The sequence below is a fragment of the Myodes glareolus genome, chromosome 2 (genome assembly GCF_982192425.1).
Source record: "Myodes glareolus chromosome 2, mMyoGla1.1, whole genome shotgun sequence".
In the NCBI taxonomy this organism is placed as follows: domain Eukaryota; kingdom Metazoa; phylum Chordata; class Mammalia; order Rodentia; family Cricetidae; genus Myodes; species Myodes glareolus.
In genome coordinates, this window is record NC_142027.1 from 19064031 (window position 1) to 19082859 (window position 18829).

General features: G+C 35.5%; 1 protein-coding gene and 1 pseudogene across 2 annotated transcripts in view; one reads left to right on the forward strand and one right to left on the reverse strand.

Annotated features, from left to right (window-relative positions):
* Ncam2 (neural cell adhesion molecule 2) overlaps positions 1-18829 on the reverse strand; it is a 409212-nt gene that overhangs the window by 119566 nt on the left and 270817 nt on the right. For both annotated transcript variants that reach the window (XM_048422798.3, XM_085685717.2), the window contains exon 9: positions 5114-5264. In XM_048422798.3, coding sequence (XP_048278755.2) covers positions 5114-5264 — 151 coding nt within the window. The remainder of the gene's footprint in view (positions 1-5113; positions 5265-18829) is intronic.
* LOC146895694 (sororin pseudogene) lies at positions 288-1035 on the forward strand (annotated as a pseudogene).

Here is an 18829-nt window from a genome sequence, read left to right on the forward strand (position 1 = left end):
ATGAATGCTAAATCAGGCAACATACTTTGTGGCAATTATTAAGTTTTAGAGCTGAACAGCATAATATTTACAGTATCCATGAAGCAGTTAAACTCTTTTTTACATTCAGTGAACCAGAATAGGACAGTCAATCACAAAGGGAAAAGAAAATCAACAGCTGTGAACCAGAAAAGAATCCAGATGGTTAATAATTTGCTGTTTGTTTATTTAGAGCTGATATTCTATACAATCCTAACCTGTGTTGCATGAGGTGTAAAAAGATAAAAGAAAAAACCTACTTAGAATGAATGAACAACCCGGTTGGCACAAGCATAAGTTGGCAACCGCGGCAGAGACTGAGCTGGATCATAGGCACGTCAGAGCGGCGAACACGGTTCAGAGGGGACGCCCAGTGGTCAAAGAGGTCCCAGGGAAAATCTGGCTCAGATCTTCCAAAGATCTTCCCTGAAATTTGGCCAAAGACATCTCACGTGGCACCAATTAGAAAGTCCATCATCTTGAAGAAGATCGTGGCTTCATTCAGGAGAGATCCCAGAGGTCCCAGATATCCATATACATTGAAGGAATTCTTGGATCTCTTTTATCTTGGAAAAAGAATAAGCCTTCCTTCTCTCAAGTTTCCTACTAAGAAGGACATCTTCAACACTTGTAGTGTCCTTTGTACCCACACCAGCACCCCAGTGCGGTACAAACAGAACATTGAGTCTAACTCCGGGGAGGGAGAGCTGGACACCAGAGACCTAGAAATGTCCCAGTTTTAGCTCAACCTCCACTCCTGTCCGACGATCCTTCTTTGGCGTTGAGGGACCTGACCATTTGCCTGGAGTCTCACCTGTTGTGTGTTGAAAGTTTATTAAAGTCTCAAAACTACCTATAATGTCTGGCTTCCAGACACAACACTTCCTGATATAATTCCTCCAGTTGTGAAAGAGAAACGAAAGAAGGTGCCACAGATCTGAAATCTGAGCCGATGAGTAGGCTGTGAACATGAATGCTGAGTTTGAAGCTGCTGAACAGTTTGATCTTGTGATTTAATGAGATAAAGTGGGGGTACACCTGGTCAGGCTCTCCCTTCTCTCCTTGTACATATAGCCCTTTGAGAATAACAGGACTTGACTTGAAGAGTCCTCGTTATTGGCTTGTTATCCAGAAAGGTGCTGCTGGCCCCTTGTCATACTGTGACTAGTTACCCTGGGCTTTCTACCTCCACAGTGTTGCAGGTGAGAAGCCACTTCTATTCTGAGCCCACACTGTCAGAGTCAGGTTCAGTTGTCTCTCTGGCGTTGTTTTCTGTTGGTGGCGTGGAGTCTGGCTACCAACCATTAAATAGGTTCTTTAGAGTCTAATAGAAACCACTGGCTGGGGAGGCAGTTGAACCCTTGAGGAAGAAACTGGACATTGAATATGGGATATGAAAGGCAGAGGGAGTTACAGTTGGTTTTTGTTGTTGTTGTTTTCTTTTTTTAATTCATGTGACTGTTACATAGGAACTGTTCATGTTTGTGTTCTGCTTTCTATGCACTGGTGAATGATGTACTGATCCTTAGTGCACAGTGGCCAGTTTCATGGTGTGGATTCCACACCATGCCACCAAGTTAAGGTTTGTGGTCACTGTTTGATCATCCTTTCCTCACCCACATCTCATTCTTTCAAAATGAGCTGCACAGTCTCAGCTCTGGGATGTGGCATTTTGCAACTACACTTAGAAAATTCTGAATGTTACTTCTCATGAGCCAGACAGCTGTAACACTGAAGGCTGTGAGCTTAACTATTACACCCTTACAGGAGACCATTACCAGTTGGTTTGGAACAAAATGGATGTCCCATGGTTTCAAAGGCCATTGGACTCCCAATATTTGCAAGTTCATAGTAGGAGAAGCTGTGGGAAATGAGAACTGCAAGCAAGAACACTGTTACACCGGGATGGATTTGAGTGAAACACACTTGAAGAATTTGTCCTCACTGGTTTCTGTGGACATTGAGCTGGATCCTGCTGATTGCTGCTATCACTAAAAACCTGTCTGCCTTTGAGGAACTAATGTGCAACCCAACAAGAAAGGCTAATGTCAAATAAACTTTCAAATAGTTTCTTTAAAAAAAAATGAATGAACAAAAAGAAATTCAGAAAAAAACTGATGTAATATAAGAGAATAAGATAAAATTTGAAAATAAAAATTAAATAATATCTGCAACAGAACAAAAAAGTCATTACATGGTCTCCATAACACAGAGTAGAATACTAGATTGTGAGTTTAATTAAAGTAAAACCACTTAAATAAATTAATCTCTAGATATTTAATATAAAAGTTTCAAATGTGTCTCATGCATCTAATAGATAATTTTAAATGGTTTCATACACACACGAGTGTGTGCATAAGCATGTATGAATATTCACAGAAGAAAAATATTTTGGGTAGATGAATTATGTCCACAATTGACCCAAAACTATTCAAGCATGTTGACAACTGTGATTTCATAGGTTGACGAATCTCAGTACATTATAAATAGGGCAATTAAAGAAACTCATATCCATACACATTCTAATGAAATTGGCAATAACAAAAATAATACATACCCCTAAATTAAAAAAAAGTTATGCTTTTCCATGGAAATAAAGTAAAATAGATAGAGATTTCTCTTTAGAAACATAGGTTAGAAGATAGAGAAACCATTTTGTTTGAGAAAGAACAACAGAAAATTTTCACCAAAACCAAAAATTTTACTCAGGAATAATGATAGCTATGGAACTGATTTTTCTGGTTATCGATATTGTACACACTTAATGTGAAAGGAAAGCCCAGCAGGACTGTACACCCTTGTAATCCTAGCCCTCTGCAGGCTGTTGCATGAGTATTGCCATGAATTTCTGTTCACCTTGAACTACAGAGGGAGGTGGAATATATATATATATATATATATATATATATATATATATACATACATACATATATATATATGTAAACTACACAACAGCATACACACAACACAATAGAAATGGAGACAAATTGAATCAACAGTGAATAAATTTAGAACATCAAAGACCAAGGTAGATCAAAAGCATGGTATAGCTTTTCCCTTCAGTTCTTCAAAGTATTTGTAACTGGTTAAGATACACATTCTGGTGTTTGTATAATGTTATAAATGAATATCACTGTAATGTATTTCTTAACAAGTTTCAAATATTAGTGAATGAAAATAGTACTTGGCATATTTAAAAATGCAACAAATCTCAAAGTTTGGAATGTGATTAAAACATTGTAAGAAATGGTGATTGTTATATGTCTGCTTTTGAAAATATGAAATATATTAAATAACTTACCAAGATGTCACATTTAAAAACTTTATACAAAGAGTAAAGAGAATCTACAACTTTAAAATTGGGGGAATAATGAAGATAAGATAAAAACTTTCAAAATACAACACAGATACATAATACATAATAGCAGTTAAAAAAACACTAAAATTTGGAAATTTAAAAAGTTTATCATCAATCTTGGTAAATCTTCCAGAAGAGAAAACATTTAAACAAATAATAGTTTGCCAATAGACTCATGCAGTGAAAAATGAAGAAAATATTTCTCAAAGTGCACTGGAAATGAATCATAGAATCTAACATAAAATTAAATTTCCAAAGCTTCCGAAGGAGTCATACATGTAAAGATTCATAGGAAGATCAAGTACAAAGCAAGCTGCAATGCATAAAACTTCAGCATTATATATTTCATAGATTACGATTTGACTATGGAAAAAAATTAAATATGTATGGTAGATAAAATATGCATATACATGTTCATCTTTTAATATCTAACTTCAAAAAATAATTATAATAAATAATTGTAGCTATATAAATTCTATCTGTACGATGACAATAATAATTATGTACTATATTGATATACATATAGATGAGAGTGCACAGTGACTGAAAGATAAGCTAGGCAAAAGCCACAGAAAGAGAAAATATGTGAAAACCATGCATTATAAAAAGGAAGAGCCAAAATACATAGTGAACTCAAGTTGACAGACAATGAAACATCCTGATTTAGAAATGGATCAATGGCCAGAACAGATATGTCTCTGATGAAGACACAAAACTGAAGCTTATGCATTAGTAGTCATTCAAAGTTTTTGTGGGGTAATTGTTTGTTAAGATACATGTGATGCCCATGAAATAGCTTTCTTGCAATTGTTATTAGCACAGTTGGTAACTATGTAATGATAGAATTTACTGATATTGAACTTAATTACTTTTTAAAGAAATTCTCAACATGAGTAGTATCATGATTAACAGTTACCATTACTGTCTATTGATATTAATGAAGAGAAAATACCATGGTAAAATGTTATGTACACAAGAATATTTCAAAAAACTCCAATAAGACAATTAGTGTTCTTAAGGTAATAGGTAGCATCCTGATGTAGTTGTTGAGAATTACCTTATACTTCCTCCTCTTTAAAATCATTTATAGAAATTAAATTAAATTAAAATTATTTTAAATTTCATGTAATAAACTAAGGGAGAAGCTCAATTTATATTTACATGTAAATAAATTTAAATTGTAGTTATAGAATTAGACATAGTTTTGAACTCACCTAGTCATGAAAACTATTGACAACTTCTTTTATAAATTATACTTTTAACAATCATGATTTACTGACAGTAAACACATTTTTGATGAAGTATAAGAATTGTCATGCATCACTGCATTTTGTATCTTATGTGAATACCAAATAATTAAACAAAATAGGGAAGAATTGAAAACACATCTACATATCTAAGACTTTGACCTTTAAACACACACACAACACTCATGTACATGCACGCATGTGCTTTCATACACAAACAAATAAATGGTCTAAGGACTTGGTTATCAAAAACAAGTATGGCTCAGTTGATCTGGTATTTTCCGTTAAATATTTCAAGGGATTATTGTCACTATTAAATGTAAATCATTGTGAAATGTACAGAGACTTCCACTAGTTTTTTCTAATAGCTGCCTGAATAATAATATTGAAAAAATGTAATAATTATTCATTTTAATTTTCATATAAGAATCACATTTACTCAAATCAGCTAAGGTTGTTGTAATTACAATACACACTAAATATGACTTACATTCAATGTCAAGGTGCATGCTTCTCTGGTGCCCACCGATCCTACTTGCAGCCTCACAATCATATCTCCCTGAGTCCGATAATTTCACATCTCTGATGTGCAGTGACGAATGCCCCCGCTGCCCTTTCACTTCGATTCGGCCATCTGGGCTCTGTTCACAAAGATTCAGAAAAGAAAGCAAGATTTTGCCAGTGTTGATGAAAAATGATGCATAAATTCTTCATATTTATCATGTCAGATATCAATAAACCATGCCAACACGTTTAAAAATAAAAGAGTATGAGTCCTGTATTTGCTACTTTAAGGTATTCAGCTTCTCATTTTATATGATCAACTGTAAACAAGACACTGATATGAAGGGTACCCTTTCACAAATGTTTTTAAATTATCTTTTTGCTGTTCTTTTTAAACATTTTCTCCTTTAACTGAAAATAGTTTCTTTTCCCATGCAATATATCCTGTTTCAGATTTCTGTCCCTCAGCTCCTCCCAATTTCCTTCTATATCCCTTCACTTCTGGATCTTCATTTTTTATGGCTTTTATTAGAGGAGAACAGAACTCTAAAAGATAATAATAAAAACAGAAAACTAGCATAAAATCATCTAAAACAAACAAAGAAATAAAATAAATACCACTGAAGCAAATCAACAGAAAGAAAAGAACCCAAGAGAGGCCACCAGAATCAGGAATCCACTCATTCACACACTAAGGAGTCCCCCCCCCCCCAAAAAAAAAACCCACTATACTGAAAGCTCTAACATACACAAAAGATCTGGTATAGACCTGTGCAATCCTGTGCTTGCAGCTTTCTTCACTTTGTTTGTGATTTCTTATGTGATGGGACTCAAAATAAATGTCTATACTTTTCTGAAATTTTATCATAATTTTAGGATAATCAAAATTTACCTCGTATAAAAAGATGCTTTTCCCAAACATTAAACTGTTTGTGGGGCAAAATAAGAACCATTTTTTTGTTGTATAACCAGATACTGGCAGGTTACTTACAATTGGCTTTCTATCAAAAAAGCAATCTTGTCAAACAACTTTAATAATGACTTCTAAACCTAAAATATACTTTATGACTCACAAATAATAGTAACGTGTACTTTAAAAAATATGACATTCACCAAATTTTAAAACTAAAGATAAGAATAACAAAATGCAAGAATCCATACAATTTAAGAAGAATGAGAAAACCAAAAAGTCATTTCTTATTCAGCAGAACTAGCCTTCCTTCAATAAGTACTTATTTCTCTTGGTTTTCATGATTCATAAATTTGTTCAGTTTTTTCCTTTTTTTCTCTCTTTGCTACAATTTAGACTATCCATGTTGATCCCTGACTTTGGAGCAATATTCCCAGACTATTTAACCTGACCATTATCTCTATTCACTCTCTACTTCAAAAGCGTAGTCATTTGATGTAAATCCCAAATCAGCATAATTATGCCTAGACTCTTTGTTTTGCAATTAAAAACCTCTACCTACCCCAGACTTCCTACAAATTTGTGATATCCCTGCCTCTCTTCCTAATGGAATTACAACAATATTCCCAGTAGCCTACAGTTACACGAGTCTGGCATTATCTTTTTTTCAGACAACTCAATAAAATCTGTTTTTCTTTTTGTGACAAAAATATTTGTCATGAACTGTAAAGTATGCTTGGCCTTAGGTAGGGTTTTGAAATTTAATTCTTAATGACTTGTAATGTAGGATTCCCCTCTGCATGCTTTGAATACCATTGGTTAATAAAGAAACTGTCTTGGGCCTGCCCAAGGAATAGAAGTAGGTGAAAAAAAATAAACTGAATGTTGGGAGAAAGAAGGAAGCATTAGAGAGAAGTAATTGTAGTAGTTGGGCACCACTCTATAAAAGGAAGGAGCAGGCTGCGTTCCCGCCTGGATCCTGACTAACTTACCCCCAAAAGGAAACCGTATTCATTTAAACACTGTTTGGACCATTGTCTTTAGCCCCTTATTAGCGAACTCTCACATATTAATTAACCCATTTCTAATAAATTGTATATTACCATGAGGTTGTGTCTTACTGGGAAGATTTTTAACCCACCTCCATCTCAGAGAGGAGAGCCATAGCATTTGCATATTGCCTTCTTTTCAGCATCATGTTCTCTCAACTCCACCCACCTAAAGGCTGGCCTATCAGAAAGGCCAAGGCAGTCTCTTTATTAACCAATGAAAGTAGTACATAGACAGATGATCCTCCTACATCAAGGAATGGAGTCCCACCAGACACAAATGCTGGAAACTTTACCCGTTAAGCCACAGCCATGTGGTGATACACAAATGATCAGAAATGGGTAGATAAAAGTGTTATCCCATGAGAAGCTAGAGCTAATGGGCTAAGCAATGTTTTAAATAATATAATTTCTCTGTGATTATTTCGGGTCTGGGTTGCTCAGCAGCTGGGAAACAAACAAGCATGCTACCTTACAATAGAATTTTCTAAATGTAGAACACCTAAACCTGTCATCATCCTCAGCTATTATCTTTCTTTCCCAGTAACTTTGTTTCAATCAATCAATCAGCTCTGTGCTCCAGTTGTCTTGTCTCTACTTGTACCTCCTTGAAAGAAATAGATGTTTCTCTTGATTTAAGAAGGAACAGGCACATTTTTGTTTTAACACTATGCAGAACAACTTTGAAAGTCTGCAAAATTCATGGATACATTTCTTATGTTTTTTTTTTCTCTCTGAAACCATATCAAATGCAGAAAGCATTTCTTGTGATGCTAGGAATATTTTTATCAGCTTTTCTTATTTTCATAATAACTCCATGAATATTTCATCTCACCTTGGCTGTGTAACTGCAAATATCATGACTTCCTGAGTAAACTCCAATCCTTCAGCTTGACAGTTAAGGACCTCTGTATGTTATCACCTTTCTGTCCAAGCACATTTTACAATTTGAATACCATCAACTTGAATTATTTCAAATTACTTTTACTGTCCTGAATATCCTGTGCTTTTTCTCACATTCTTGTCTAAAACTATTTCACATTTATTTCTTCCAGCATCTGTATTTACACTTCCAGATTCTCCTATCTTTTTATTTATTCAATAGATTTTATTAACTGTTCAAAATAATCATGCTTGCCTGAAAAATGAGTACAGTATCTTTGACGTCTACATTTTGCTTGGGACTTTTTTGTTTGTTTGTTTGTTTGTTTTGGTTTTCGAGACAGGGTTTCTCTGTGGCTCTGGAGCCTATCCTGGAACTAGCTCTTGTAGACCAGGCTGGCCTCAAACTCACAAAGATTTGCCTGCCTCTGCCTCCCAAGTGGTGGGATTAATGGCGTGCGTCACCGCCGCCTGGCAAGACCAATGTTTCTACTAAATTATTTTACAAATTACAGACACTATAGAACACAGTAAAACTACAAATGAATAAATGTGAGAACATTTCAGTATTTTTCTTGTACATATACCATAAAAACATAAAATAGTATCTAAAACAGAATAACATCAAATATTTTGTAAGTCAAAATTATTAATTTAAAAGTGGCTAAATAGTGTAATATTTATGATGTGATTTATTATTGATTATGAACTTGTATTGGGCTTTATTAAAATGAAATAACCAATTATGTTGTTAATAATGTCAAAGATATGCAATCAGATAGAGACTTCACTGATTGCTCTTCCAGGTAAGCCACATTCAAGTTACACTCACAGATACTGGCAACTCTTTGTAACTGCAGTCCCAGGGAATTCAGACCTCACTGTGACCTCCACAAGCATTTCATGCCCATGGTACATAGACACAATAAATATTTTCTTTGAAAAGTCAGTGATAAGTATCTATTTTAAAAAGTATTGTTTGTTAACATTACTTAAAAGTGAGTTTATATTTTTTAATTGTTCCTAATAGATAAACACAGTCTCTTTTTAATGTCCCATAATGAAATTTTACCTGGGAAATCCGATGACTATATGCTAAGTAAACATCAATCCATAGTAAAAATGATGAGATTCAATATCATTATAAAACTATAACATGCACTTTTTAAGGAAAAAGCTTTAAAAATATGTGATTCCTTGAAAATCAAATCAGTTTTGGATTTAACTAAGTCTTTGTAAATTTCACTATGGACATTTTATTAGAAGATCAAAGTCATTCCTTCTTATATCTGACATTCAAAAGGACATCTCTCTCTTTGTACTATAAAAAGGCATTACACAAATCTAAAAGAAAATTCATTTATAGCTTGGCTTTGATTCAACACTGCCTGAAGATTCATTTAAGACATCTGATATTTGATTGTGACAGGTTAATGGGCATTTTAGCTGCCTATCTAGTATTTCCAGGTTCTACCACTGAATGAAGTAAAATGATTGGAAATCAAAGTGTCTGCCTGTACATTATCATCTCTGTCCTTCATTGAAATGAACTCCTTGAAGTTTGATTCAATGTTTCATCCTTTTCCTTTATGGAAGGTCATTTTAGAGAGGTTTATTGTGTAAGAGTTTCATGGTTTCTAAAATGATTACACATAGAATTTACTATTATTTAAACAATCCATTACTGAACAACCACAGAATAGTATCATCTTGATTTATTTAAAAACCTAATTTTTTACTTACTGTTACCATATACTAATTGAAAGTACAAAAATTACCCCTTTCTACAAAAAAGCAAGCAAAACACTTATATCTATGCTGTTTATTACCCTGATATTTAGTACAAAGGTAAAAATTCATATGTTCCATGAAGTATATTTGAGATGACAACTCTCTTGCTCCTCTCCAGATTTGGACCATGTCTTTGAAGTTTTTCAGTGCATGTAGGCATCACTTTTATGTATGCAGTGCTTATGTATTTATTGTCAAGTTGTTATTACAAAGCCCACTTTGAATTTGAACTCTGGTTTCTCCTGCTACAGCTTTGAAAGTGCTCTTATTAGTTGTACTGTCTTCTGTTATTTGAGAGCTCTATGAATCAATTCACCCTCTCAACAGCTCTGTAGGTTTTCTTCACTTATTTTACCAAAAGCAGACTCTCCACATACAGTGATGAAAAAAAAATAGAATAGGCTTTATCCTAGTGTTATTCCAATGCAACAGAATTTGCAAGCACAATAAAACTAATATGGATAACACCACAACTTCATTTAAGGATTAGGAGTGGATTGATGGGGAACCTCCTTCAGTAAATGGCATTTAAGAGGCTAGATACCACACCTGGATGTCAGACCCCATTTCTAATTCATTGTTGTGAACCACGAGTTAAGTTTTCCTTTTAATTAAAAAAAAATCTTAGTATACCATTCAGAGCTAGTGTTGGATTCTTTTATTTGTGTATTCCCCACAACTGCCATGTTTTTCTTCATCTGGCACCCAAGGTGGTGTGAGATCATGCTCCTGGTTTGCTAGTCTAGGCATGTTTCTGTCCCACCCAGTAAATTAAGATGTAAAAGACCACTAAATGGGTTCCAGTTTTGGAATAACAATACATAGGCTTGGGATAGATAAGAAATAGTTTTTTTTTAAGTAAATAGTTTTTAAAAATAAGTATTTAAAGAGACAGAAGAGATAGTCATACATTAAAGAAATAAAAAAAACTAATGCACACAAAGATGGAATATACACAGAGAGTCTGGATTATGTATATTATTGTGTGTTCTTTGAAGTTTTTGAATACAGGGAGATTTTGATTCTGGGTATTGCTAAACTAAACCAACATATATATTTTAAAGGTATCTTGATTTCAAAATTTCAGTCTAAGGATATGTTGCTTTGGAAAAAGGGTTGATTTTTGTTTCCACAGAAGATTAGAACCTGCGGATTCCTTCCAGACTAACGTAGTTTGATGGACCAAGATTCTCTAAAAAAAACTTTGATAGGAGCAAATGGCAAAGATGATCTAACATTTCAGAAGATTTATGATAGAGTTTTTTCTCTGAGTTCTACATCCAGAACAATCTCAAGATTGCTGGTTGAGATTATAAAGCCTCACAGAATATCCCAAGAAAGACTTGACCATAATCACATTTTTTCTTTATGTTTCCATAAGAATATTAGCACCCCCAATCAACAGAAACTATGCCCATGTTCCCCCCAAAAATGGATTATGGGTATTTGTCTTTTCTTAGAGTTTTGGTTATAAGTTGTTATGGATAATAGGAAAAAGGTTAAACAAAGGATATTAGATTCATATTTCTTGTTTTGATAAAAGGGAAGTGCTATGGGACAATGGTCTTGTACCTTGTAAAGATTTTCTCCTGTATTGATTTAATGAAACACAGCTTAGCCAGGAGCCAGGTAGAAAGTATAGGTGGGGCAACCAGAATAGGAAAATTCTGGGAAGAGAAAAGGCTTAGTCTGCAGTCATCACCCAGATACAGAGGAAACAGGATGAGAATGACTCACTGATAAAAAGTATCAATCTATGTGACTAATACAGACAAGAATTATGGGTTAATATAAGATCTAGGAGTTAGTAAGAAGCTTGAGATCATAGACCAATCAGTTTATAATTAATGTAAGCCTCTGTGTGTTTCTTTGGGACTGAACAGCTGTGGGGCTGGGCAGGACAAAAACCTCTGTCAACAGTGGATATGTAGAATTAGATTGATGCTTACCAAACACATAAAATGGTCATAAGTAGGTGGTATTGAGAAAAGAATTCTAAGCAGATGTATCAAGGGCATACAAGAAAACTGAAGGAAATCCATAGGTGCACAGAGACTGAGGGCATAAGGGCTAATCTACTGATTCAGGAAGTTTAGATAAACTGTCCATATAAGCCAAAAATCCTGAAGAACACTGAATGCAATTATACATCCCTGCTGCTAGTCTTATTTGTAATAGGATTGCTTCCCTACTGATGTCATATAAATTTGGCGTCAACTGTTAAGTCATAAAAGCAAAGCAGAACTGTTAAATACCTCAGCAGGAACATACTCCCAAGCTCATTAAAAATAAATTGTCTAATTTTTAAGAATCATATGAATATTTCATTTGACTAGTTCTAGCAGTTGTACCATGAATTTTAAGCAGAACCATTCTCTTTGTTCTGTATAAGATCTCTATATACAATTAATTTTCTTTCCTCATGGTTCCCTCCATGCTTCACAATTTCCTTTCTATTTTCACTTCATGACATACCTTTTGTGTAATTACTTTTCATCTTGGAAGGATAGACACATGCAATAAAGAGTTAGATGGACAAGAAAAATCCCTAACATTATTTTTTTCTTACGTCCAATACCATTTTCTTTCCTTATATTTAAATCAATTTTTTTAAATATAAGAATTAAATTAATGTTTATAAAAGGTATCTCATATAATAAATGATATTTCTCTGACACCATTCAAATGTTTAAAAAGTGGTATCAGCTGTATATGAATAATGTATAAGTATAGAGCTCTTGAGCATTTTTTCTACTTGCATCACAATCTTCAACTTTTCTTGATGATATGCTACATAGTATTAAAGACATACCATAGACACTATTCTATGTTCAGGAGTTATAAAAATGAGGAGTAGCAAAATCAATAGGCTTGTAGGCTAAAGGGCTTAGGAGAGCTAATTACACTCCATACTAGTGTAGAAAATATTCCGTATAACAATTAATGTGGTTTGCAAATGGGATGAACAAATGTAGGCATTACTTGTCAATACTATAAGAAAAATTAATGATAAATCACACATTTGTAAGAGCCTCATAAACTAAAATTGATGTTTCATATTTAAAGATGTTATATATTTTATGGTGACTTACAAGTGTCCATGAAACTAAATCTGGAGCTCTTTAGAGTTGTATATCCATGAAGTTAACCTTGACTCAAAAAAATTTTAGGACAATAGGAAGGAAGAGAAAGGCACTTGAAAGAGAAGACAAAATTTTCATTAAGCTGATATGTTTTTATGGAGTTTCCGTGTGTGCAAATTTTGTGTCTCTGCTCCTGTAGATGTTCTTGTGATATCTCACCGGCTTTTCTTCTGTTAGTTTTGTCATATGATAGCTTATTACATTTCTTTCTGTTTTATTGTGTTTTGTTATCTCCACAGGATCTTGTTTACTACCCACACCATATCTGGTGCTCTCTGTACAGCTTACTCTGAACTTGCACTCATGACAATACTCCAGTGTCAACCTTTATATGAAGCATTGTCAGAAATTATAGTACAAATAGATCATTTTCTGAATCAAGGAAACAAGGATATGAGATGAGATTTATATAAAAATTCTTACACCTGTCAGAATAGCTAAAGTCAAAAACACCAACGATAGCCTATGCTGGAGAGGATGTGGGGTGAGGGGAACACTCATCCATTGTTGGTGGGAATGCAAACTCGTGCAGCCACTGTGGAAATCAGTGTGGTGGTTTCTCAGGAAACTGGGAGTCAACCTCCCTCAGGACCCAGCAATTCCACTCTTGGGAATATACCCTAAAGATTCCCTAACATACTACAAAAGCATTTGTTCTACTGTGTTCATAGCAGCACTATTTGTAATAGCCAGAACCTGGAAACAGCCTAGGTGCCCCTCAATAGAAGAATGGTTAATAAAGGTGTGGAACATATACACATTAGAGTTTTACTCAGCGGTAAAAAACAATGACATCTTGAATTTTGCATGCAAATGGATGGAAATAGAAAACGCTTTACTGAGTGAGGTAAGCCAGACCCAAAAAGAGGAACACGGTATGTATTCACTCATAAGTGGATTCTAACCATAATTAAAGGTCTTTGAGCCTATTATTCGTGATCCTAGAGAAGCTAAATAAGAAGATGAACCTGATGAAGATTATTTAGCTATCCACCAGGAGGTAGGAAATAGACAAGAGTCCCAGGTAACCTCGGGTGCATGGGGGGGGTGGGAGGGTGGATGGAAGGGGAGAGGGTTAGAGAGAAGGGAGTAGGGGAGGAACGGGGAAAGCTTGGTGGCCTGGGATGGGGGGGGGAAGGATGAATATGGGATCAGGGAAGAATATATTTCAACTAAGGGAGCCATTTTAGGGTTTACAGGAGACTTGATTATATATGGGATCCCAGGTCCAAGGAGAGATCCCCCAGATTGTTCTCTGGACAGAGGAGAGGGTGCCTGAATCGGCCGTGGCCCATGACCATACTGATGTATATTTTGCTTATCACCATAGATCCTTCATCTGGCGACGGACGGCGATACAGTCGGAGACCCACATTGGAGCACCGGACTGAGCCCCCCGAGGTCCAAATGAGGAGCAGAAGGAGAAAGAACATGAAAAACGAAATCAGTACTGCGAGGGATGCTATCACCCACTGATACAAGGGAACGGATCTGATGAGAGTTTACCAAGGCCAGTTGGACTGGGACTGAACGAGGACGTGATCTAACCAGATTCTCGGAATTTGGCCGGATTCTCTGACTGTGGCTGGCCCGAAGTCTTTCTGAAAAGCCATTGACTATGACACTGGGACTTGTTTCCTCTACATATACTGGATTTTGGGGATCCAGTCTGTTTGGACACTCACCTTCCTGGACCTGGAGGGAGGGGGAAGGAACTGGAACTTCCCACAGGGCAGGAAACCCTGACTGCCCTGGGGGACGAAGAGGGAGGAGGAGGGGGAGTGGGGGGAGTGGGAGGGTGTTGGGAGGGGGGACGGAAATGGAAACTTTTATAATTTAATAAAATTTACTTAAAAAAAAATTCTGAAGAGACTTCTACAATTCTCAAAATCTCAGTCATTTATAACTTAAATTTTGGTGTGGGAGGTCCATCTGTCTATGTGTTTTTTTATTGATTAATAAGTAAAGAATTGGCTTGGACTATATTATGGGAGAAGAAAGGCAGAGTTAGGGGGAAGCCAAAGAGCCACTGGAGACAGACATGCTGAAATTTTCCAGTAATCCCCTGCCACATGGCAATACAGAGATTAATGAATTAAATTTATATGTAAGAGTTAGCCAATAAGAAGCTAAAGCTAAGGAGCCAAGCAATGTTTTAATTAATATAGTTTATGTATTGTTATTTTGGTTCTGGGCAGCCAGAATGAACAAGCAGATCCTCCTCCAACAAATTGGTGCCAATGTGGTTGACTAAAATCCACATAAAAACCTGAGAGAGCTTGAAAAGAAATTCTGCACATAAAAATGTAGAGTTTAGCAAAGTTTCTTCCTGTTTGCTGACAGCATGCAGCAGTTCCTTAAAGAGAGGTTTTCCTGCCTCAACTGTGGCAGAAAAAAAAGCTGTGCTGTCATAAAATACTAGCTTTCTGGGCCATGGTACCAGCACAACCTCTGGCTTTTTTGAGAAACTGGACATTTGGATGGGGCTTGTGAGCAACGTGCTATAGCTTGCTTGGTGGCTACATGGACTAGCTGTGTACCTGGAAGTGGGGCAGTATGCATGGTGGCTCTCAGAGGCAGTGAGTGGCTCTGCCATACTGGACTGAGTGGAACAAGCAGGAACTTCTATATTTCTCCTAACAGTGACGCAGCTTAAATTTTAAGAATCACTTAGCATTTTAAGAAGTCTTTCTAGACAATAAAAAATTACAGATACACAGTAAAACAGATTCAGACATAAAAAATCTCTAAATGGGTGCCAGTGCTGGATAAATGTACATAGACTTGGAAGAAATAAAAAAAAAAGAATATAGTGAGTTGGGAAAGAGCTAAATTTTTTTTAAAAGGTAAAGTTTTTAAAGAGACAGAGTACAGATGAGTAAACATAATAAAATAAATATTAAAATGTAATAGAGTAAAAACAAGCCACATAAAGATGGAATATACATATAAAGTCTGGATTATACATATTATTGCATTTTATTTGAATTTTGACTGTGCAGGAGATAAGTACAGAGAGACATTTCATTGTATAGGCTGCTAAGCTAAACCAGCATATATGTTCTAAAGGTATCATGACTTCCGAATTTGAGTCTAAGGATATGTTGCTTTAGAAAAGATACTCTGCTTTTGTTTCCACAGAAGATGAGAATCTGTGGATTGCTTCCAGATCAATGTGGTTTGATGGAACAAGACTGTTGAAAGGCTGCTGGAAACAACCCCATAAAGAAAAAAAACTTTGTCCAATAAACAGCAGGAAGCAGTTTAGATAGAACTATGTTCATATTCTCAATTATTGTTGTAAATGAGTTTACATTTAAATGGGTTTTTCCATAAAGATGGATACTTTGCATTGGTGTGAATCTTGGTTTATTGATACAAGTTTTAGGTCAATTTTGTTATATTTATATTTCTGCTCTTGATTAAGGTATTGTGTTTGTGCAGTTCATTTAAAAATGTGATGTATAATTAAGAAATATAGGTTAATTGATAACCATCTATAAAGTCAAGGTAGTAGTCATGTTAGTTTGCTTTGCTAGATGTATAGAGATATATTTCTGTTAGACAGATATTCTTCAAATCATTCAGAGACCTTCAAAATATACCATTTAAAATGTATTAATAACTGAGGACTTTTCATGACGATTAGACACATCTGCTCATGGCAGCACAAGCTACTCCAAGATGAAGATGGGTATCTAAGAAGCTTCTTACTGAGTTTTCAGCCATTTGGGCAAGAAAATGCTCCTGGCTGGACTGCTGAGCTAGACATGCAGGACCCACACAATAATGACTGCCAATTTCGCCTAAAGTTGAGATGATCCTTTGGAGTTCATGCTTCATGAAAGATTCTGCTAGACATTCTGCAGGACACAAAATAAATGTGACAAACTGCCAGTATAGTTGAAACTGCCTTTGAAATTTCCTGCTTTGTGAAAAATTCTGCTGGATCCTATAAGCCTGTAGGCTGAAGATGGATACCCCAATGGTTCAGAAAAACTTTGGGTGACTGTCCAGGCAGTGATATATCTCTGTCAATTCTAGAGTTTAGGAAGTTTCTTACAATGTACTTCCTGTTTATGTAGGTAATATTATGCTTCTGGAGTCTTAGATGAAGTTGAAAAATTTATTGTTATAGTTATAGTTTTCCTTAGTTATTATAAAAGATAAAGTAGATATAGATATTGTAACTGTAATTCTTGCTTGATAACTTTTTGTTATATCCAATTTTACTATGTTAAAGTTAAAGCCTACGTTGTTTGTTTAAATAGAAATGGTGAAATGGTGTAGTAGGTCCTTCTGTCTATGTTTTGATTTTATTGGTTAATGAATAAAGGACTGGCTTGGCCTATAGCATGGCAGGATGAAGGCAAAGTTAGGGAGAAACAATGGAAATTCCAGAGACAGACATGCTAATACCTTGCCAGTAAACCACTGCCATGTTGCAATACACAGATTATTGGAGATGGATTAAATTAACATGTAAGAGTTAGCCAATACAAATCTAGAGCTAAGGGGCCAAGCAGTGTTTTAATTAATATAGTTTCTGTGTGGTTATTTTAGTTCTGGGAAGCCAGGACAAAAAAGTAGCACCTCCTCCAATAAGCTTTTAATTAAAAAAATTGATATTTTAGTATTACATTTGTATAATGTTATTATATGTTGATCATTTGTTTGCTGTTTTATTCATTGTTGATGAATATTAAATGACAATAAATAACTTCAGTGCTGGGTACCTGATAAAAATGTAGAACAGAAGTGTTTAATTACAGTCAGAAAAGAATATAAAGTAAATCAGAACAAATATATATTAAGAAATTCAACTGTATTGCTATGGTAACTTATAAAATATCTGGCCAACTACATTAGACAGTTCTGATTGCCCCTTGTCTTTGAGTCTGTTTCACATAACTCACTGTGAAACTTTACATAGGTATTTCCTCACTTGCGTATCTTGCCTTATGATCAAGATGGCAGTCAGCCAGGCAATATTTTAAAATTGAATTTGCCCTTGTGACATAAGGTCAAAGAAAAGTTCAATAGTTTTCTGTGTTGTGACTATAAAGTCTCGGTCTGTCTCTGTCTCTGTCTCTCTCTGTTTCTCTCTCTGTCTCTGTCTCTCTCTCTCTCTCTCTCCTTTCTCTCTTCTCTCACTTCTCCTCACTTTCCCCTTCCCTGTCTCTCTCTATGGATGTCTCTGATTTTCTTCATATTTTTGATGCAGAATTGGAATAAAAATTAAAGTAGTTTTAATTGTTACTCATTCTAAAATTATAAATTCAGGAGAAAATAAATAGACATGGCTTTAGCGATCCTAGTTTTCCACAGACAAAAGAATTCCTAATTCTTTATCTATCTATTCCACATTTGTTTATTAAAAATAAAGTGCTACATCCACGGCTGTCACGCCGGTGTAGCAGAATTGCTGACTGGATGGACTGTTGCTGTAGGATTGGGGTCTGTGCTCCACGGAGTTGTTGCCCCAGGCTGTCCCTTGACAATTAGTTGTGGTCATGATGCCACCTGAAGTTGCTACCTGCACTGACTCGACTTCGCTGTCCTTGGAGCCATATATGTGTGTCTTTTCCTTGTCTTTCTGTTCTTTGTGATTCTTGCATATTGCCAACAGATCAGACTATTCCAGGCAGTTGTGGATACAAACAAGACTGCTGAGGACATTTTGAGCTCTGCCCCAACATTCATTAAAGCCTTTAAAGAAGTAGCCAGTTCTGGGAATTGGGGGTCATTGTTAGAATAATTCCTTGATGATGTGGAGCAAAAGGAGTTGCTCTTATCAGGAGAAACCTTAGAAGCCTTCTGTAGGAAAACAGTTGCAGCAGCCCCCACTAGACATTTGCCTGGGGGGATACGTGCAGTTTCAAACAGGAGGCCTATGAAGCCTTCCTTATGGCCAGAAAACACCTAGG